General features: G+C 42.0%; 1 protein-coding gene across 1 annotated transcript; it reads right to left on the bottom strand.

Annotated features, from left to right (window-relative positions):
* Positions 1–736: 736 nt before the first annotated feature.
* On the bottom strand, positions 737–5,768 carry btg4 (B-cell translocation gene 4). Its single transcript, XM_052039993.1, has 4 exons — positions 5,584–5,768; positions 4,516–4,653; positions 2,648–2,996; positions 737–1,235 (listed from the first exon to the last, which is right to left on the bottom strand). Exons 1-4 carry the CDS (start codon positions 5,754–5,756, stop codon positions 1,059–1,061), a joined length of 837 nt encoding a protein of 278 aa, XP_051895953.1. The 5' UTR covers positions 5,757–5,768; the 3' UTR covers positions 737–1,058.
* Positions 5,769–23,790: the final 18,022 nt, after the last annotated feature.

A 23,790-nucleotide genomic window follows, 5' to 3' on the forward strand; every position in this document is an offset into this window, starting at 1 on the left:
TGGAGGCAAAGTTTGGAGGCAAAGTTTGGAGGCAAAGTTTGGAGGCAAAGTTTGGAGGCAAAGTTTGGAGGCAAAGTTTGGAGGCAAAGTTTGGAGCAAAGTTTGGAGGCAAAGTTTGGAGGCAAAGTTTGGAGGCAAAGTTTGGAGGCAAAGTTTGGAGGCAAAGTTTGGAGGCAAAGTTTGGAGGCAAAGTTTGGAGGCAAAGTTTGGAGGCAAGTTTGAGGCAAAGTTTGGAGGCAAAGTTTGGAGGCAAAGTTTGGAGGCAAAGTTTGGAGGCAAAGTTTGGAGGCAAAGTTTGGAGGCAAAGTTTGGAGGCAAAGTTTGGAGGCAAAGTTTGGAGGCAAAGTTTGGAGGCAAAGTTTGGAGGCAAAGTTTGGAGGCAAAGTTTGGAGGCAAAGTTCCACTTTGGCAAGTTGCTGCATCTAATACACCATTTAGGGAGTCTAGAGTGGATGTAACTGTGCATATCCTTGCCCTCCATGCCACTCCTCACCAGGGGAGTTACAAGATTTGTCTCCCATTTCAGTTTAAGATAAAGAGCAGTTACAGATTTTCCACAAAAGATTGAATACTCCAACCATGTGATGTCATTACAGGAATGAAGCTTCAGACTTGAGGGACCAGTGCAAGTTATCCCTACAGCACTGGTGCCAAGACAACCAAGCAACTGTTATTCATAGCTTTGGTTACAAGAAACTTCATTATCAGCCAAGAACACAAGTTGGGAAGCACTGTTGCAAGTTTAAAAGAGTGGCTTTTTATTCAATATACATTTTCAAACATTTCCATTCTAGCCTTAAAACTGTTTAAATGGCAAGTTAAACACCCACCTATTATATAGACATTTGTAGTAAGAATTTAAATCTTGTGTAATAAAATTTGTCCTCAAGTTTAAGAGATCATGTAAATGAGTGCAGTTGAGCTTAGTGCTGGAACATTTTAAATCCACCTCCCCAGTATGTCAGGACACACCTTACACTAGTCAGCAGATCATCTGGATTGCCAGAAAGTTAACTTCACAATAAGACAGACAGCAAGAGAAAGAAGACAAGAACAGATCAACGCTTCATATTCACCCAGTGATACCGATCAATGTGGGGAACTGTGAACATATTGGAAACTCTGTACATTTTGTAGATTTTCTGGGGAGGGTAGTAGCCATTACAATCTTCTACAAATGACTTCTTGCGAAATGACCTGGGCCAGCCAGCTGCAGGGTGCGTGTAGTAATCATACTGCAAAAAGAAAAAAGCAACTTAATTAAAATTACAGCAGGTTGTGCTCCAACCAGTCCAGAGTGATTTTTTGTTATTTTCACACACACACGAAAGTTACATTTGGAGTTTAGGACCCCATTGCTGATGTTCAGTGAGTGAGTTGCTTTAGAACAGAAGCCTCAGGATCCCACTGCCCAAGGAAGCAATTTCTAGTCTTTTTCTATTAGCATCTACAGTACAGCTTAGTTTTTATTTCAATTGCCCAGATTCTGTAACTTTTTGCACATTACTTCCATTTACTTTATTCATAGAACACTACAGTACAGGCCCTTCAGTCCACAATGTTGTGGCGACTTAATATTGACCGAGTCATTTATGGAATCCCAACACAACTCCAGGGAGCTCCACCATCTCCATTTCCTTCAGCATTCAGGGAAGCATACCAGATCAGGAGCTTGAGCTGCAGTTTAATTTCTCCAGTGCTTGGTTGCATTGCTTATTGTGACATTCTTCCCCATACTATTCTGCATTTGAAGAAAAGTACTTAAAGATCTCTTCCAGTTTCAGATTTAGTAACTGTGCTCATCATATTTAACCATCTACTGCAGACCTGTAGAATACCTAGACTATCTCCAGTGGCTTCTGATTCTAATCTATCCCTTACATTCCTGAACTAGAGACCAGTCACAAATATTTTTGTCTAATGGTTTAATATATCAATTTTACTTTGCACTTTTAACTCCATAATAATTCTCAGCCTTGGCAAGCCAGCCATTTCAGCATAGAGAATTACAGGAAAGCTTCTTCTTTGTCCTGTCACTATATAACCACTTGCTTCCAGCAGTCACTGGATAGTTTCAATCCTCAACATTTGGTTCACATTGAGTAAGTGGCCTCTTCCCAAAAACTAAATTAGGGCAAAGCATGCCAAGCAACACATTCAGTTCTATACACTACAGTTATTACCCAATGAGAAGGGAATCATGAGTACTCTTTGACAGTGCACTCAGTATCAGCAACACAGTTGTAACTAGCAATGTGCTAGACAGAGGCAAGGCCATTAGTCTCAGAGCAACATCTAAACTTGGAAGTACAGCTAGCAAGCTGATTGATTTTAATCCTGCCCCATTAAGGAGAAGATTTGTAAACAAGGGCAAATTATTTGTTTCAGGTAACTAACTTAAATTTTCTCACTAATTTTCAGGACAGTGTTTGCTATGACTATTTCTACATCCCAGCTTCCAAATCATTTGCTGAAGATTGGTGTACAGTAGGCCTGAAGCAACCAAAAACCAGAGGTTGAGTTTTAAAGCACATGCTTATTGGCATCAGGTATTTGACTGACTTGGTGACAAGTAAACAATTTTTAGCTCAAGTTCTAAATCTAGTGACAACCATTGGAAGTGTCCTGGTAATTGACTCTACTGTACCTGGTAGATGCTCTTTGGATTAATCACAGTGGGGATTGTTTGGGGCTCTTCACCAGGAATTCCTCCTCCCCCGAAATCTTCCACCTGATATATACTGTTTGGGTTGCTCACAATTGGTATGGTCTTTGTTTCTATAGCTGTGGTGAAGCTTTCCTCTTCCCCAAGGGCACTGCTTATAGCACAGGTTGTATTCAACTCCTTGTTGCAACCTTCCTCATCTGAGGATGTCCCAGAGAAATAATCAGAGGTAGCTCGTTCTGCAGCATTGCTGATGTGCATGAAGATTTCCAGATTAGAGTTCTGTTCCTCCAGCTTTGTTACAATGAATGGCTGGTTCTTTTCTCCACACCTGAAATAAAAGCACATAGTTAATGCAAGATTAATAAATTACCTACTAAACTTACCAAGTCCCAGTCTTCCTGCAAGTGGGAGACTGGAGGTCTTTTTTCATGACTGTAAAGGATTTGTATCAGATCTGCCCTTAGCTCTGCTTTGAGATAAAGAGCTTCATTCCATTGGACCTCCAGTAGACATGATCTCAGGATAAGCATTAACTGTCAGGGCCGCTTAGTTGTTCAACAAACAATCTGCTGGAGGAACTCAGCAGGTCAAGCAGCATCTGTGGGGTGGGGGTTGGGGAGGAATTTTGATGTTTTGGGTCAAAACCCTGCATCGTGGTTGTGTGGAGAGGGAAGATAGCCAGTATAAAAAGAGGAGGAGGAGCAAGTATGAACATTTTCCCAATTTCAGCTAACCCTCACTTCCCGTGTTTTCTTCCCCCCCATCTCCACGTTTCTGATCCATTTCCAGTCCACTCTCTTGCCCCTCCACTCCTGGTTCCAGCCACGTTTCACCCACTGGATTCCCCCTCCCCCATCTGGTTCCATCCGCCTCCCTCTTCCTCAATAGTTCCCACCATCACCTCCCTTAACAGATTCCAACACTGGTAGCCAGTGTTCCTGCTCATCACCCTCCAGCAAGCATCTTCAGCCTCCCCTCACCTGGCTTCATTTGCTTGCCTCCACTTATCACCCACCCACCTGTCTCCCAACTCCACCCCTCCCCTACCTGCCTCCATCTGCCCATCACCCTGCACCCACCCTTGGTCCACCAATCACCTACTGGCCCATCTCATACTCCCCCTTTATACTGGCCAACTTCCCTCTCCAGTCCTGATGCAGGATTTCAACCCAAAACATCAACTATTCCTTCCCCAACCCCCACAGATGCTGATTGACCCACTGAGTTCCTTCAACTGATTGTGCTCTGGATTCCAGCATTGCAGTCTTACGTGTGGTTTTTCCTCTAGATTACCCTTCAAATATTACACAACCCCATGGAATGAATAAAATCATTTTTTGAATCTGTAATACAACACTGAACTATCAAATATGTACACAACCAGATACAAGCTGTTATTTAAAGAAATTTCTTCAACATTAGACACTGACACCAATGTCAACTGAAAAAGCAGCAACTACTAAAAGAAAGGCCATTGAGATACAAGTATTACTAACTAGTAAGTCGCCTGGGCCAGATCAATGCAAGCTCTTTTTATACTGACTCAGATGTCAAAAGATCCCTCCTCCCCTTCATTGGTCTCCAATTTTTGCACTTCCCAGAAGTTTACATGCGTGGGAAGGAAGATAATGTCTAGTATATTAACTACACAAGTACGGGTAAAATTGATGGACCCAGCTAGCTTCTCCTCCCTCCACCTCCAGGTCTCCACACTCTGATACATAATGTACATCAGCACTATCAAGCCCATTTTCCTCATCAGCACATTTGGCAAGTTTGGAGAGCAGGATTAAAGGTGGGAAGGTCAGGCTCACCAATTGGCCAGGTCACTTAACATCGACTCTTACCGACACCACACTTCATATGGGTCCACCCAGATAGTGAGTTCTTTCGGTAGTTCCAAAGATGAATACTCAATGTTGCTTTCCACACAGGCCTGAAAGAGCACAGGATCCCGAGGCTGATTCTTGTTTACTCTGATACACCTTTGAAGGAAAAAAAAGGGGAAAATCCAGGAAGATGCAACAAGATCATGTCACTTAAATTGGGCCAAGGCAAGTGGTGGCCAAATAGAGCAAGCTGCCATCTCTCCCATCCCCTCACCAATGGTCTAATCTGTGGAAGAAACATTAAAGCTACAATGTGCCAAAGATTTCCAAATGAAATCTAATTGAAATGCATTTTCTCATTTGAGAAATATTTAAAATAAAAATCACACTGCAGTGGGCAGTTCTGAATAGGTATGCTCAGATTCCCTTCCCCCACCCCTCCCCCCCCAACCCTTTGATGAACCCAATGCTGTTTCTGGGAACTAGCAACTCCGTCCTTCTCATTTCACCACTGATACGGTTTTAAGTGAAAGATTTAATGTTTAGATGCTACAGTTGCATTAGTGGGATTCAAACTGTCATCTTTGAATCATGAGACTAGGATTACCAGTTCAGAAATTGAACTGGAAGGTTGCCAAGAACTAATTAGTTACAATTCTAATTCACTTAGAAGAATTCAATGTTCCAGTTTGAAATACAATAGCCACTAGCATTATGTTCAAACTTAAATGTTGGCAGTTTTATGTAGCAACATTATCTTTACCCAATATAACCTTAGGAGCCACACAAAAAGAAAATTGTATGAGAATCTTTACCCAGGACCAAAGAACTGTCATCACTGAAGTAGGCCACTTAATAGCCTCACAAGTAGAAGACAGACAAACTTTAAGGCTTTGAAAGGTACTAAATAATCAAGAGGCAATGCTCAAGTTCAATTTCAACATAGATCACAATTCAAATAAGAGTCTGATGTGGTCTTCCTAGCAAAGACTCTGGCGAAAGGCCTATTTATTGACTCATGCATTACAATCACATTTGAATTAATGTCCCCAAATGTTTCCAGCCAAGACAACAGCCCATTCCTACCTGTAGGCTTGTCCTTTGGGTGGGTTTCCCCAGTACCAGTGATTCTTATATTTTTCAAACAATATTTTTGTCAGTTTGTTCCCAAATTTCTCTATCTTCTGCTTGCTGAATTTCTCATTTTTCTTTACTAGTCGGGTGATGAAAACTACCGCGACAGCGATTTCTTCTTTCATCGTTTCAGTGGGCGGCACCTGGGAGGTTAGAGTTGGACCTTCATCACAGCACATTCACCCCAGCTCAGTCTTCTCCACTCCAAGGAGGTGGGAAAACCAGAACCAACTGCATTTCATCCCCATTTATCAAATTAACAAATAATATAGTAGTCAGTTATGCACCAGTCAAAAATGTTACATTTAAAGAGGAAACAGACTACAGATGCTGGAAATCTGAAATAAAAGATTACTGGAAACTCACCAGGTCAGACAGAATCGGTGGAAAGTGAAACAATTAACATTTTATATCAGAGACCCTTCACCAGGACAAAGGGTCATTGACTTGAAGTGTTAATTGTTTTTCCACACATTTAAGAGCAACCATCAATTCAAGTCTGAGCTGCCATTTCAGTACATTCAAACATGCAAGAATTCTGGCATATCCATGGCATAGTTTTACTTTCAAAGCCAGAACCAGTTGTAGTAAATTTAACCCTTTTGATTCTAACATTTACCATGAATGAATCTCATTTAAACCTCTCAAAATCCAGGACAAATATTCCAAGGTCTATTAATTGCATTTACAACAAGAGGCACCTGCACAAGCAGAGCCAAACTCTAGCCCCCAGCTTTATTGCATCTCAAACAGTTAAGATTCAAGTGACCAACTGATCTGTTGGAGGAATAACAGTTAGAACAAAACAGGAGTGTTTTGATGCAAGGCATCAAAGGATGAAGGCTACACCCACACAAAGACTGGACATTGTGTTTGAACCCCAGGATATTGTGTACATATTTAAAGGTGCTACTGCCAAAATAGTCACATTGAAATTCTTGCTGACTAGCTGAATAGGTAGGAAAAGCTCAACATGGTACATCCAACACAAGCTTTAAGCTCACAAAATTTCAACTGGAGGACATATGCCATCCAAGCCCATTTGCAATTTAGCATTGTAACACTGAAGAACTTCAGTAATGTAGTGCGACCAGTAACCAAGAGCCCTACAGTGAATGTAGAGAGAAAAAAAAATCACAGCTCCTTTAACTTAATGTCTTGGAACTAAAACAATTGTTGAAAAAAGGAACTGCATGATCCCATACAAGGATATTTGAACCACAACTCACTGGCCCAGTCCAATTCACCTTTCCCACAAACTGTTGGAGGTTCTACACTGTCCCAAACTACTGGGAGTTTTTTTGTCACTTATACTAGAGGTCATAGAGGATTGTTAGCCCTTTTACAAAAATGGACATTCACTTTTCACCCTCCCCACCCCAAACACACTAGTTTCCATTGTTGTTAGATCATTACTTAGACAGAAAATGCTTCAAGCTCCCTGGTGCAAAGAGTGAGCTCTGAGCTCCACCTATTGCCCAGCAGACCACAATGCACACACACATCTTCCCTCCGACCAGTGTTTTCACTGCCATCTCAAAGACATTGCTTAGTTGCAGTTACCAAGTACCACACTCGGCTTGTCAAGAAGACGTGCAAGTTGGTTCTCTTAACATACTTACTTCAGAAGTGGAAAAAAAAAATCAGTAGAGTTCAGGGCAACACAGTGATACAACTACCAGTTCAGAGCAGCAGAGACCACAACCTCAGGCACTGTCTGTGTGGAGTTTGCATATGCTCCTTGTGGCCATATTAGTTTGCTCCAGTTTCCTCCCACATCCCAAAGACATGCAGGTTGGTGGGATAATTGTCTCTGGTGTGGAAGTGAGTGTTAGAATATGGGAGTATTAGAGAACATGGAATTAATGTAGGATTAGCATTAGTGGTTAGCACAGATTCAGTGAGCTGAAGGGCTTGTTTCTGTGCTTATTCTCCATTAATTTATGTTAGAAACAGGAAATAAAAACAAATGCTGGAAATAGTTAGCAGGACAGGCAGCATCTGTGGAGAGTGAAGTAGCCAATACACTTTCATCAGAACCAATATCAACTCCATTTCCACTCCCCATCTAGCCTTCCCATCCCAGGAATGGGACATTCCACCCAAACCTTCTCTCCAATTCAAAAGCCAATTAAAACACCCCTAGCATCAACCTGGCCAAGACCAGTTGAGAAATCTGGTCACACCCATTTATCATCCCATAATAGCCAAACCACCAAGAAAGACAGAGTGAAAAGGAGAATAACTAACTCAAACCAGTCAATTAGGACTGGAAATTACTTCAAATAAAACAAACCAGTTTCTATTCACACATCAAACAAACAGAAATTAGCAACCCTGAGCTCTAAAACAATCAAGCTTCCAACATATCTAAAAGTTACATTCTGGTTTTTTTTGTACAGAATGCTTCAAACCAATTCACCTACCAACAATGTGCTCAAACTTTCATTCCCAAACTCCTTGGGGTGGGGCCTTTATGGGGAAAGGAAGCATCATGGGAAACCTACAATGAACTCAAATGAGGTCAAAGAAAATCCTATTCATCTGTTCATTCAGACTGGTCCTTTGGAGATTTTTTTGACATTGTAGGACACCAGAAGTTTTTTTTCTAATTCCTGTGAGAAGTTTCACCTTTGTATTTCCTGAATTAATCAGGGTGTTGTCTTGGTCTAATATTTAGTTCCTCAACTAATATCCTTGGGGGGCTGGGGGGGGGGAAGAAAATGTTACAATGGTGTTACCATTTGTGGGATTTTGCTGTGCAAAGATTGGCTGCTATGTTTCCTGCATTACAATTGTAACGATGCTTCAGAACTGCTTCATTGCAGTGAAGCACTTTGAAGTTCCTGAAGGGGTGAAAGGTGCTATAGAAATGCGATTCTTACTTTCAAAGCACCAAATATTTTCTGGGCCTATGGTCACTGTGGAGTCTTGAATCTGATCAATTCTATAACTAAGATGGAAGGATTTTTCTTCTCCAGCAATGTTTCTACATTTTGAACTACATCAGATGGGAAACTTTTTCTGGATTCTTTTACTTGGATTGTTGACTCTGCAGCAACCCACAGTTTGTTCTAATCTGAACAGTCGTCTCCCACACTGAACAGGCACTGTCCCCTTTACAAACCAGCAGAGGGACAGGAGGGCCTCATTGATCTCTGGGACATTTTGATCTAGAGGAAGAGAGATAGAGATGTGGAGAGGTTTAAGGAGGGAATTATAGGACTTAAAGCCTGGGTCGATGAAGGCAGGGCATTTTTAATTTTAGATTTATTCTCAGCTAACAATTTTAAACAAATGAAGAGGAGGCCATTCAGCCCATCGTGTTTGTGTTAATTCATTATAGAAGTCAAATTACATTCCGAAAGAAAAATTTTAAAATGAACAGACCCCCACCTACATCGATCAGGCTTCACCCACATTGGTATGCCAGTTCCCACACAATGAGGGCCACACACGTAATGAACAGCCACCCAAGCTGGGCAGACTTGTTCTTATTGTATAGATCCAGTCTACACTGAATAGGCTGTGCTTAAATTGTATTTTCTATGCAGATAATGGTGTGGTAATGCCCACTTTGAATTAACCTGCCCAGGTTGAATAGGTCCCAGCCTCACTGAATAAACACTTGCCAAATAGTCAATTCCCTAAAATAAAAAGCAGAAATTAAGAGTCAGAGTGAGGCTCGGTGAATGAAACTTGACCTTCAATTTTACGAAGTCCAATTCTGGCCAATACAACATCAAAATGTAGTTGTTGTCAAGAAAGGCAGTGAAGATCTAGACACGGCAGAAGGTACTTTTCCCTTTGCCTTTTCTGTTTCTTCAAGACTGGTGATCCTACCTTCAACTTAGCAGGCTTTAAGATCTGTAACTCCCTCCCTAAATCTCTCCACCTCTGCATCTATTTCTCTTTCTCTTAGATATTTGATAAAAGCACCCTCATTGTCCAAGATTTTGGCTGTGTCATCATAGCTCTTTATGTGGTTCATTGTAAAGTTATGACTGATTATATTTATGTGAAGGATATTGGGACAATTTACCAAGCTGAAGTCACTTTATTAATATGTTGTTATTCTTGACAGCCTTATGAGAAAAGAGGAGGTAATTCAAGGAACAGAGGCTCATTGACACTGAGCTGGGGTGTTCAAGCCCAATGGATTGCAGTCTTTACTTTCTTGTCACCGAACACTCTAAGAAACTCCTAAGATTGTACTGTTGAAAGTATCCAGACAGGCTGCATCATGGTCTGGTACAGTAATTCAAATGTGCAGGAGCATAAGAAGCTGCAGAGAGTAGTGGACTCTGCCCAATACATCATGGGCACATCCCTCCCCACCATCAGTAGTATCTACAGGAGGTGCTGCCTCAAGAAGGCAACATCCATCATCAAAGATCTCCACCATCCGGGCCGTACCATCTTCTTGCAGCTACCATCGGGCGGGGGTTACAGAAGCCTGAAGTCCCACACCACCAGGTTCAATAACAGCTACTTCCCTTCAACCATTCGGTTCTTGAACCAACCAGAAAAACCCTAATCACTACAGTTCTATAACCACTTTGATCACTTTGCACTAATGTTTTTTTATTCTAATTGTGTTCTTTCTTGCAATAGTTGTGTATAATTGATGTTTCATTTATGTTTTTCTTGTGAATACTGCTTAAATGATGTTTTCTGCCTGTGATGCTGCTGCAAGTAAGTTTTTCATTGTGCCTGTGCATACATGTACTTGTGCATATGACAATAAGATAAGATTTCTTTATTAGTCACATGTATATCGAAACACAGTGAAATGCATCTTTTGCGTAGTGTTCTGGGGGCAGCCCGCAAGTGTCGCCACACTTCTGGCACCAACATAGCATGACCACAACTTCCTAACCTGTATGTCTTTGGAATGTGGGAAGAAACTGGAGCACCCGGAGGAAACCCACACAGACACGGGGAGAACGTACAAACTCCTTATAGACAGTGGCTGAAATTGAACCTGGGTCGCTGGCACTGTAAAGTGTTATGCTAACCGCTACACTACCATGCCTGCCTCGACCTCGACTTTGAAAGTAAAGATTAGTAACCAATTCCAGAAACAGTTCCAGTATACCGACCTTCATGAATAACTGACTTTGGCAGGAGAGAGATCACCTCACCTTCTGCCTTCAAGCCCTCTGAAGCATTAAACCATTCAGACAGAGTGAAGTGAGCTGGGCCACAATTTTAATAACACTCTGGCTTTCTAATTTTTTGCACAGAAATGGATGAAATTGTCTCACTAATTTGACTGACATTTTTGAAGAGGCAACCAAGAAGATTGCCTAAGGTAGAGCAGCAGACATTGTCTATAGGGACTTTAGTAAAGCATTTGACAAGGTCCCACATGGCAGGCTGGTCCAGAAGGTAAAGGTACATGGAATCCAAGGTGAGCTGCCTAATTGGATCTAAGGTTGGCTTGGTGATAAGAGGCAGAGGGGGGTGGTGAAAGGATGCTTTTCTAATTGGAAGTCTGTGACCAGTGGCATGCTGCAGAGATTGGTGCTGGGACCCTTGCCTGTGATACATATTAATGATAGTGATGTGAACGTAGGAGGTATAATTAGTAAACTTGCAGATGACACAACAGTTGGTGGTGATGTGGGTGGCAAGGAAGGTTGTCTAAGGCTACAGCAGGATATAGATCAGGTGGAAAGTTGGGCAGAGCATTAGCTGATGGAATTCAATCCCAACAAGTGTAAGATCATGCATTTTGGGAAGTCAAATCAGGGTAAGGTATACATAGGAATTGGCAGGATGTCAAGGAATGTCGATGAACTGAGGTACCTTGGGGTTCAACTCCACAGTTTGCTGAAAGTGGCAGCACGGGTGGATGGAGTGGTGTTGAAGGCATGTGGCATGCTGGCCTTCGTAGCTCAGGGCACACAACATAAAACTGGGGATGTTATGCTGCAACTTTACAAAGTGCTGGTTAGGCCACACCTGGAGTTTTTTTTTGTGCAGTTCACACTTATAGGAAGGATGTGGTTGCATTGGAGAGAGTGCAGAGGAGATTCACCAGGATGTTGCCTGAACCGGAGGATTTTAGTTATGGAGGAAGATTGGATAGGCTGGGCTTGTTGAAGGAGAGTGTGGAGTGACCTAAAAGATGCATATAAAATTCTAAGGTGTGCAGATAGGGTCGAGGGGCAGAATCTTTTTCCATGGTAGGGATATCAAAAACAAGAGATCATAGGCTTACGGTGAGTGGAAGAAGTTTTAAAGGGGACTTTAGAGGTTTTTTTTGCACAGAGAGTTTGATATCTGGAACCTGCCATAGGAGGTGGTGGAATCAGATACAATCACAATATTTGAGAGACATTTAGACAGGCACTTAAACAGACAAGGCACAGACCTAATGGGGACAAATGGGATTAGTGTAGATGGACACAAGGGTTGGCATGGACTTGGTGGGCTGAATGGCCCATTTCTGTGCTGTATAACTTGACGATTCTATGACCTCACATTTTTCCACATTACTTTCCTTCTGCCAAGTTCTCACTCACTAACTTGGTTTATCTGGGAGCCTCTTTACGTACTTCCTCCCACCTCACAATCCCACCTGTATCATCAGCAACCTTGAAAATATGAAATCTTTTTTCTTCTCAGCCAAATCTTTGATAAAGATTGTGAATAGCTGGGGTCCAGTCCCTGTAGTACCCCTGAGTCACAGCCTCCCAAGCTGAGGGAGACCCATTTACTCTCATTGGCTTTGAGAGATGCATAAGATTCTTTGAAAATGCACGTTTTTTTTGATGGTGTCAGGGAGAGGGAGACAAGGAGGGGGGAGTGAATGCAGGAATAGAGAGAGGTGGAATCTGAAGGAGAAAAAAGCAGAATGAGAGAGAGAGAGAGAGAGAGAGAGAGAGAAAGAGAGATTAACATAATCTAACCAATGGCAATGCATTTTATCCAGAGGAGTGAGGGAAGTCTTGGAATATATTCTCTAATCTGGCAATAGGCTGCTGATCAGGGACTAGTCACTGACTGGAGAGAAGGAGGATTTGACAACCTGGACAGAGAACAGTGAATATCATGAGAGGGTGTGATAATAAACTCACTTTAAAAACTGATGGAAGAATACATGAACGATGGCCATTGGTTGGTGGGCCAGAGAGTGAAATGTTCCAGGTGAAAATGACAGCGCTGCAGTGCTACAATACCGCCACAAGAGGGGGAAGCATTGAATTTTCCAGATTCAGGTAACCCACTCCCCCGTGTTCCTTTCCCACTGCCACCAGTCCACCCAGGCTCTCTCTCCCTTTGCTCACCTTTTCCATCCGTCCCCCTTCACCTGCCCACCATCCCTACCCCCCCCCCCCCCCACCATCTGTTTCCACTCATCACCTTCCACTTCTGTCCCACTCATCCCCTGCACTTGTATATACTGGCTATCTTTCCTTTGAACCCTCCCAGTCCTGATGCAGGGTGTGGACATGAAACGTCAACCATCCCTTTGCCTCCACAGATGTTGCCTGACCCACCTGCTACTCCAGCAGTTTACTTTTTGCTCCAAATTCGAACATCTGCAGTCTCTTGTTTCTCTGGTGCCTGACACAACCGGACTGCGCACAACTCTCTCCATCCAGGATAAGATAAGATATCTTTATTAGTCACATGTACATCGAAACACACAGTGAAATGCATCTATTGTGTAGAGTGTTCTGGGGGGCAGCTCGCAAGTGTCGCTATGCTTCCTGCGCCAACATAGCATGCCCACAACTTCCTAACCCGTACGTCTTTTGGGACATGGGAGGAAACCGGAGCACCCAAAGGAAACCCACGCAGGCACAGGGAGAATGTACAAACTCCTTACAGACAGTGGCGGGAATTGAACCCAGGTCTCTGGCATTGTAAAGCTTTACGTTAACCGTTACACTACCATGCCTTGTACCTCAGGCAGTGCACAGCCTCTGTGTATCCCCACTAACTTAATATGGTGCATCTATTTATAAATTAGTGTGTGTAATATAGTATTGAGCATTTCTGCATTCATTTGTCAATAGCCAGGGACCTAAAACGTTTTCCAAAGCTGGTCTAACGTGAACCCAACCCACAATCAGGACCTGCTGGCACTGGATGGAGCAAAGCTACAAACCTGTTCTTTATAAACAGACACCTCATGCACAAATTCCTCCATACCCATACAATGTAGCCTCAATTCTTTGAAGACATATGGGGTGTATTGGTCGGGGCACTGAATATTAGAGTAAGGAAGTCACATTGCAGCTATGTAAACCTTTGGTTAGGCCGCACTTGGAGTATTGTGTGCATTTCTGGTTGTCTCATTACTTGAAGGATGTGGAGGTTTTGGAAAGGGTTCAGAAGAGGTTTACCAGGATGCTGCCTGGATTAGAGAGTATGAGCTATAAGGAGAGGTTGGACGAACTTGGGTTGTTTTCTCTGGAGCATCAGAGGTTGAGGGGAGACCTGACAGAAATTTATGAGATTGTGAGAGGCATGGATAAGGTAGACAGTCAGAATCTTTTCTCCCAGGGTAGAAATGTCAAGTACTACAGGACATGCATTTAAGGTGAGGGGGGAAAGTTTAAGGAGATGTTTTGGGAAATAATTTTTACACAGAGCATGGTGGGTGCCTGGAATGGACTGCCAGGGGTAGAGGTGGAGGCAGATACAACAGTGGCGTTTAAGAGGATGTTAGATGGACACATGAATATGCAGGGAATGGAGGGATATGGATCATGTACAGGCAGAAGTTATTTAGCATCGTGTTCAGCGCAGACATTGTGGGCTGAAGGGCCTGTTCCTGTGCGGTACTGTTCTATGTCTTATGTAAAAAGAGCAGGGGCACTTTCCTCAGTGTGCTGCCTGATATTTGTCAACCTATGTTATTAAAATGGATACCTAGTTATTATACTCAGACTCTTTATGGGAGCTTGCTGTGCGCAGACTGGCAGCCACATTTTCTGCATTCCATGGTCATTACATTTCAATCGGTACTGAATCTGCCACAGAGTCGTGAAGGAGACATAAGAAGGCAGTAAAGGGACTTTGTGGGTTCAATGAGTGGGAGATTCCGTGGATGTGATCGGTGTCTTGGATGCAAGTCTCTCTCATATTTCACCAAGACTCAAAGTGTCAGGGAAGGGAAATAATTAAGGAAGAATTGAGGCACCCAGGTCCCTCTCTTCCTCAATGCTTCCTAGAACCCTACCATTCATGGTATACGTGCTAACCTTATTAGTACTCCCAAAATGCATCACCTCACATTTATCAGGATTAAACTCAATCTGCCTTTTCTCAGCCCATTTCACCAACACATTAATGTCACCCAGTAGCCTAAGATTACCATCCGTTGTGTGGCTCTGTGGCCAAGGCTACCCTTTGATTTCCTTAGCTAAAAAAGATGTACGTGCCAGAAAGGGAATGCAAAGAAGATTTGATTTACTGGTTGTAAAACACGATGATGCTGGAGGAACTCAGCAGGCCAGGCAGCATCCGTGGAGAAAAGCAGGCGGTCAACGTTTTGGGTCAGGACCCTTCTTCAGGACTGAAGATAGGAAAAGGGGAAGCCCAACATATAAGGGAAAATCCTATATATTGGGCTTCCCCTTTCCATATCTTCAGTCCTGAAGAGGGGTCCTGACCTGAAAAGTTGACCACCTGCTTTTCTCCACGGATGCTGCCTGGCCTGCTGAGTTCCTCCAGCATCATCGTGTTTTTCATCTAGATTCCAGCATCTGCAGCCTTCAATTGACTGGTTCTTGGAGACAGAGTGTGCCCTATGTTCCCTAGAGTCTGGAAGAATGAGAGATGATCTCATTGAAACTTACAACATTCTTGCAGGGTCTGAAGCAGTGGACGGAGAGAGAATGATTTCCATGGTAGGAGGTTACATCCTAGGATGGTGGGGGGGGGGGGGGGGTGGTGGAGTTACGGTTTCAGAATAAGGACAAGGCTATTTAGGACTGAGCAAAGAAGAAAATCCTTCAATCCGAGGGTCGTGAATCATTGGAAAGTTGTGCCATAGGGAGCTAGAGAGCTGTGGAGTTCATTTAAATCAGAGATTTATCGATTTCTGGACAATAAGCAAGTCTAGAGGTATGGGGATAGTGCAGGAAAATGGCACTGATGTAGAAAAATAGTCCTGATCTTGATCAATGATGGAACAGATGGCTTACTCCTACTTCTAATTCTTATGTTCTTATTGTAGCCAAATGAAAATAGAAACTCTACAATAATATTGTGTAGCAATAATGATTACTATCCATGTACTATTCAAATCGTACAGTAACATTTTATACCCATACTATACAACCCTTTCTGTAAATAAACACCCTATATCCATATGTTACAAACATACGGCATATCTGAGTTGTACATTATTCTCTTTCTATTACACACTAAGACTCTATATCCTTATTGTGAAGCTCATCTGATGTCAGTGCATGGGTTAAGTTGACTCCCATCAATTTACTATAGATTAAATTTCAGTTTATCATGGATTCCTGTGTGGACAAGTCCAGACATGAGCAGGAGGGAACGGTTCCATTGCTAAAGGGTTTCTCTGGTAACAAGTGGTCACACAGAAAATGCAACTGAATAACTTAGGCCCAAATGGAATGTTTATTTTATATTCCGGCTGCAATTATTTTTCTTTTCTACTTCCTCTTTTCCAAGCAATTGAGCAGGTTATAAGACCAGAATGATGAGTAGTTTTTAAAGAACACCAAACTGCATTGCATTTCCTGAACTGCAGCAAGGTCACTAGCATATTAATCCCATTTTTAAAGCACTTGTGCCAAGAGTTGATCATCCTTTGTGTTTACAAGTTCCAAGCTCCCTCGTCCAAGATAATACAAGATTTCTTTTCCCCGGGTAGAAGTGTCAAGTACTAGAGGACATGCATTTAAGGTGAGAGGGGAAAAGTTTAAGGGAGATTTGCGGGGCAAGTTTTTTACACAGAGAGTGGTATGTGCCTGGAACAGGCTGCCAGAGATAGTGGTGGAAGCAGGTATAACAGTGATGTTTAAGAGGCTTTTAGATAGCCACATGAATATGTAGCGAATGGAGGGATATGGATCATGTGCAGGCAGAAGAGACTTAGTTTAATTTGGCATTGTGTTCGGCACAGACATCGTGGGCTGAAGGGCCTGTTCCCGTGCTGTACTGTTCTATGTTCTATGTACTGTCCTTCAGAAAGAATTCTCTTGTTCCTCTGAAAGAAAAATAGTTGACAACAGATTAGGTGATATTGTTGAAAACAAACTTTAACAGGAAAACCATTTGTACAGCAATTTATATCATCTCTGAACATTCTGAAGTATATTACAGCCAATAAAGTACTTTCTGAAGTGTAATCATTGTAATTTGGAAATCTGGCGATCTGTATGCAAATTTCCATAAATATTTATGAAAATAAGGATGAATTAAGACCAGATTTGGACAAGCGAGAAAATGGCAGATGGAATAAATGTGGAAAAATGTGGGTCACTTGATGCATAGAACAGAGAAGCAAAGTTTTGTTAAGTGGTGAGAGACCAGGTAGTGTCAATGTTCAAAGGAACTTAGGTGTGGCTGCAGCAAGTGGTTAAGACGGCAAATAGTATATGAGCCTTTATAACAAGACACCTTGAATACAAACATAAGGAAATCATGTTATAATTGTATAGGGCTTCAGTGACCTGGAGTATCACATGCAAGTTTGGTCTCCTTACCCAAGAAAGGATGCCTTTGTGCCAAGAAGACTATCTCCATTGATGGTGGGTTCACCAGATGAGGAGACATTGAGTAGATTAGGACCGTATTTTCTGGAGTCTAGAAGAATGAAAGATCTCATTAAAACATACAACATCCCTAAAGGGCTTAACACGTTAGATGCAGGGGGGATAGAATCAGACGCACAGTTTCAGAATAAGGGATAGGCTTTTTAGAACTGAGATGAGGTGAACCTTTAGAGGAGGCTCACTTGTGGTGATCATCTTGGTGTCAATCTCAGGGTTTGCTGAATCTTAGTGGCCAGTGGTGATATTCCCTTCTTGTTTAATATTTCACTGGCAACTCTGATGGTTTTTGGAGCAAGTTCTTTCTTAATATCTGTCTTGATCACATCTACAACCACTGTTTGTCTCATATCACGGACAGCAAAGTGACCAAGTGGTGGATGTTCAGAGACAATAGATTTCCAGACATTAAGGAAATCAAGGGGTGTGTGCCCAGTGCTGGAAAATGGCACTAAGGAGAAGGTCAGCCACATCTTGATGAATGGCAGAGCAGGCTTCAAGAGGGAGATGGCTTATTCCTGCTCCTATTTCTTAAGGAGATTTATTGTTGCTAGTTAAGAACAGATATTGGCCACAGAATACCTAGGAGACCACTTCCACTACTCTTGAAGTAGTATTATGTTGTCTTCAACATGCACTTGAAATGGAAATCAGGAGTGGGGTTTAAGATCTCATCTGAAAGAAAACACTGCCAAGAGTGCAGCATTGCCTTGGGAATTCACTGGAGGTGTTAAGCTTCTTTATATGTTTGAGTCTTTTAATTGGGGCTTGAACCCTGAGCCTTCTGATGTAGAGACTGGACTGCTTTCCACTGAGCCATGGTTGGCACTGAAGCAACTGAGCCTTAGAATAACTATTAAGCAATTCTGAAGTGCAGAGCAAAGATTAAGAAAATCAAGTGGTGTCTGGTCAGACAGCATTGTAAGTATGGCATCCTTTTCTGGTCACTGAGGTAAAAGAGAAACATTCTAGTGCAGGAGACACTTGAGAAAAGCCACAAGGCAAGTCCTTGGATTGGGTAGGAATGAATTATGAAGAAATTCATCCTTGGAAGGAGACATCTCAGAAATAGCCATATGGAAGAATATAGAATATAGAGAATCAAATATATTAATTTGAAGTAAGTTGTGTGAGTACAACAAAGGGACAAAGGTTGAGGATATTAAAGAAAAGATTTAGGTAAGTTTTCATCCAATGAATGATTAATATTTGGAAGGGACTTTTAGACAAAAGAGTGGAGAGGATCAATTAGATGCTATTATGAGATATCCATAGGAAAGGCAAACCAAGACTCGACAGTCAAGGTAATCGGCCAACATCAACATGGTTGTGTGAATGGGAAATTATGCTTGACTAATTTTTTGGAATTCTTTGAAGAAGCAACATCTGCTGTGGATCAGGGCGTTGGCTAAGGTGTTAGGTTAAGGTTATTGCAAGGTTATTGCTAAGATTATTGCAGGATCATTGTGTAGGAGGCAACAAATGGGCATGGATAAAAAATTAACTCGCTAACAGAAAACAGAGATGAACATAAATAGGTCTTTTATCTGTTTGACAGGATGAAATGAGTGGTTTGCCACAGGGATCAGTGCTGGGTCTCAATTCTTGTGACTTAAATGACTTGGGTGAACGCATCAGAGGTAATGTTGCTAAATTTACTGATGATGCAAAGATAGGTAGGAAAGTGAGTTGTGAAGAGGACATGAGGATGCTACAAAGGGATATATATATAGGTTCAGTGGGTGGGCAATGATCTGGAAAATGGAGTATAATTTAGGAATATGTGAAATTTCCCATTTTGGTAGGAAAAATAAGGAAGCATATCATTTAAACAGTGGGAGACTGCAGAGCACTGAACTGCAGAAGGACCTGGGTAGCTTGTGCATGAATTGCAAAAGGGTAGGGGACAGCCTCAACAAGTAACTAGGAAAGCTAACAGAAGATTATTGTTTATTGCTAGGGGAATGGAATACAAAGGTAGGCAGGTTTCAGTTGTACAAGGCGTTGATGAGATTCCTTTGTGCACAGTGTGGATTTCCTTTTTTTTAAGGAAGGATATTAATGCATTGGAACTAGACATACCTGGAATGTTGGGTTGTCCTATGAAGAAAGACTGAACAGACCAGGGTTGTTTCTGCTGGAGATCAGAGAAGTGGGAGGATCTTGTCTGAAATGTACAAGATTCTAAGGGGTGTTGACGGTATGGATGTAGAAAGGATGTTTCATCTTGGGAGTATCCAGAGTGACACGGCTTAAAAATAAGGAATTTGTTTTATACATTAAGATGTATAAAGCTTTTTTTTCTGAGGGTCCTGTCTTTGGAATGTTCTTCCTCAAAGGGCAGATGAAGCAGATTTTGAACCTGTTTAAGGCAGTTTTAAGTTTTAGATATTTTAAAATCGAATGCTTTGACTCCAGTGAATTATGAATCACTTTGTTCTGCCATCACCGTTTAGCGTTTTAAGGGGGAAGTTGGTTAACTATCACAGGACCAGGATTTACCACAATAAATTGGACAGTTGGAGGAAATCTCAACTGTGAATCAATATTACGCTGTTATCGAGACTGAAGCTTAGTTGAGAATTCACCCTGTTAGTGAGCGAGATAAAATAGTTCATGTCCCGTGTGTGCAGGTGCTTGATAAATAATCTGCTGGAGGAACTCAGCGGGACGAGCAGCATCTGTGGGGGGAAAGGAACTGTCGACTCTCTGAGTTCCTCCAGCAGATTGTTGTTCCAGATCCCGGCATCTGCAGTGTCCAGTGCCTCTAGGTTCTTGATGAACAAGGGGGTGAAAGGTTGTCACGGGCAAACGGGGACGTGAAGCTGAAATTACAATCAGAGCAGTCATGATCTCGTTAAATAGCGCAGCAGGTTCCAGCGACAGAGTCCTGTTATTAATTCGAATATTAAAAGACCATCAAACAAAGAAAAAACTTTTGTTGACCACGAAATCATGGTGACGGAGCTGTGCTGAAACATTCTTCAACTTCTGTTTGAATTTCCCGGGCTGAATCAGTTTTCCCTCCAGTGAAAGGGCGCCTGATACCGGCGCTAAATTCAAAGTGAATCAGTTGGTTTGAGACGCCGGAACCCAGGGTATATAAAGCGGCTCAAATCACAGGGGACTGGGGGTATGTTGGTTGTAGATAACAGGAGGCGGATCGTGGAGCGGGTGAGGTTTGTGGCGGAAAGACCGAAAATAAAACACGTGAGAGTTCCGTGTCTAACAATGCTGAAAGCGAATTGTCTAAATGCTCGCGGAGGAAACAATACAAACGCGCAGATCAAATGTAAAACTTTTCTAAGAGTTTGTACAGATATCAACAAGGTCATGGGACGGTTCTTCCCCAGGATGGTTCTTGACTCTTGCCTCCCGCGAGACGGGTAAATTCCAATTTAATATCAGCATTGGGCATAAGTTGTTACCTCGCTTAGTAACGGGGTGAATTCTCATTTCAGTTTGTCTTGCTAACAGTGCAAGTTTTGTTCAGCTTTCCTGTAACTGTCTAACGCATTGTAAATCCCAGTCCTGGGACGGTTAAACAACTTCTCGGGGAACTGGGGGATTGAAAACTCATTGGGGGTCAAAGCGGCTGAGTGATTATTGTTAACTCGACTTTAAAACATGCTAAAACGTTCCGGGGTCTCGGCCGGTCTCTGACCGAGTGTCCCAGACCTGAAACGTTAACTCTGTTTCTCTTCTCGGCAGATGCTGCCCGACGTGTTGGATGTTCCCAGCATTTTCTCCTTATTTGAGCCAGCCAGTTTACAGATATTATGTTATGATTGGCTAAGGCACTTTTAAGGCCAGTGATAACATTTCTTGTTCTAAACTTGTATACCAAGGGCTAGGCAAATAAGCCATTCACTTTAATATTTAAAGGCTAGGGTTCGGAAAGGGGCTGATTTTTAACAAAAAAACAAAAGCAGAGCAGATAGATTAGAAAGTGTAGAGTGAAAATGATACTTTTGCAAACCTCTATCTATACAACAGCGCAGTTGAGATTAACTGGTGTTTCAGGGTGAACAGCAAATAATGAACCCCAAACGTCACAGTCGGCTTTCTAACCAATTAGATTAAGTTGCATTTGTATGTAGAGTTTAACGGAGTGAATGTTCCAGCGCGTCTACGGAGACAATTACTGAATTAAACTTGTTACCAAGCCAATATAAGGACACATTTTGCTTTGTGGCCAAAAGCCGTTTCAAATAGCTTTAAGCAAAAGTTTTTAAAGCGAAAGAGATTTGAAGCGATCTGGGGGCGGGATTTCATGAGCAAAGGGACTCAGCAGATGAAATCCCGTGGTGATTAAAATCAGGAGGTACAAGGGGCCAGAATTGGAAAAGCATTTAAGTAGCGCCCTTCATTGTCACTGTTAAGACACCCCAAAGGGCTTCAACACTAATGAAGTGGTTTAAATTGCAGTTACTGATGTAATGTGGAAACCAAATGTCAGAATTGCCACAAACGGGAATATGTAACAACTTTTGTTTTAATTTTCTTCATCCATTTTATGTCCGCTTATTTGTTTTCATGTCTTCCTATTTAATGATCTTCCGTTCATCTTTTCTCTAATCAATAGTTATCCGTTCTTTTATTTCTATGTAATCCCAGCCCACCACAGATATCAGGGTTGAGCAGTAATTTAACAATCTACACGTCTTGGTTCCAAATTTCTATAACACAAATATATCAATTTAAGATTTGAAATTATTAATTGAGTTATCTTCTGCTTCTGTGGGAGATACTCCTCCCTTCCTTAAATCTCAGGGTCTCCAGTTCTGTATCAACTCTCGCCCATTTCCCCGATAAAGGGCTGACTAACAGTGCCTTTCCCCAGTGCTGAGTGAACGTCGCTGTGTAGGGTTTGGCACCACTCTGATTGGAGTGAATATTATGGACTGTTATAGAGAAATTTTTAAAACTCTAAAGCTTTTAATAAGTGCACGATCTTCCAAACACGCGCAATAAACTAGCGCGGAGTCTCTGGGACAAGAGCTAATCCGGGAAACATCGATCATTGTACTGATGAACAGTTCACGCCCGGAACTCTTGAAAGGCGCCTTTAAAGAGTTCCAGGCGTCTACTTTCTGACCAATGAAGTAACTTCTTATCATTTATAAGCGATTTAGCCAGTAATTCGTAAGAAAGCGGTGCGATAATATTTTTAGTGATGTTGAATCTGATTAATTGACCAATATAGGGATTGGAAAGTCTCGGTTTAGCGTCTTATCCCCAAAGTTAGACTTGTCACCCCAGATTTTTATACCCAAGCGTTGAATTCGCACACCCAACTAAATGGCAATGGTGCTACCAGCTGAAGCACAGCTGACTAAATGTGTACTGCTGAAAATGTGTGCTAATGAGGGAGGAGCCGCGTGTGTATAATACCAGCCTTTGTGGCTTGAATCAACCCAATACCGTCCGTATCGTGGATTGTCACCGCTGCCCATGGTAACTGCTACCCAGGGCGGGCCACACCTTTATCCAGGTATAAGTCTGGCCTCGGTTGATATTTACAGGTAGTAGTGGAGCCACGTGAAACGACCCGCGTCACTGTCCCCCTGACTACACACTGTACACACAGCCACTACTGAGTGTTTGCTAGATTCCTGCAACTTGGAGCAAACTCCAATTCTCTTCGTACCCAGGTACAGTTCAAACAATTACCAAATAATTAGTCAGAAAGACCAGGTTCGTCACTTAAAATAGTTGTTAAAGTTTCTATTCTCGATGGAACACGGCAACTGAAACGATTATTGGATTCGTTCCAGGGAAGCAAATCGAGAAGTTTAGGAACGTGTTTAAACTCCATTTCGTTTCTATATTTGATTTTCAATTAACATTTAAGTTCTAGACATCACTAAACGTAAGTTAGAGTTCGTGATTAGCATTTCATTCGAGTAACCCCTTTTTTTCCTCTATTAGGTTTCCATATTTAAAAGTTAAACGGAATTTAAATAATCCGATAATCTCGATGCTATTTTAATCGATAAATGGCCCGTATCTACGTGTTTTTAAAGATCGGGGAATAATTCTGATTAGGGCGATATTTAATTTGACTAATTCATGTCGACCCCAATCAAATACTGGAATTAGAATTGAATTAAACACTAGTATGAAAGAAAATTGACGATTTTCTTCAATGAGGCTGTGATATTTAAGAACGCGGTTTTATTTAAATTGATTTCGTTTAAAAGTTTATAATCTAGGAAGGTGCAGAAGACTGCATCTAAATTAGTGGCATATTTCTGATTGGTTGTAGAATGTTAATTCGTACTAATCTTTTCCTCCTTTCGCCCATCCAGGTTAGTATTTCTGATGATGGCACCTCCACCCCCTTCCGTAAAACAAGGACTGGCCGGGTTTGTAGGCAGTGTAGTTAGCT

The sequence above is a fragment of the Pristis pectinata genome, chromosome 27 (genome assembly GCF_009764475.1).
Source record: "Pristis pectinata isolate sPriPec2 chromosome 27, sPriPec2.1.pri, whole genome shotgun sequence".
Lineage (NCBI taxonomy): Eukaryota > Metazoa > Chordata > Chondrichthyes > Rhinopristiformes > Pristidae > Pristis > Pristis pectinata.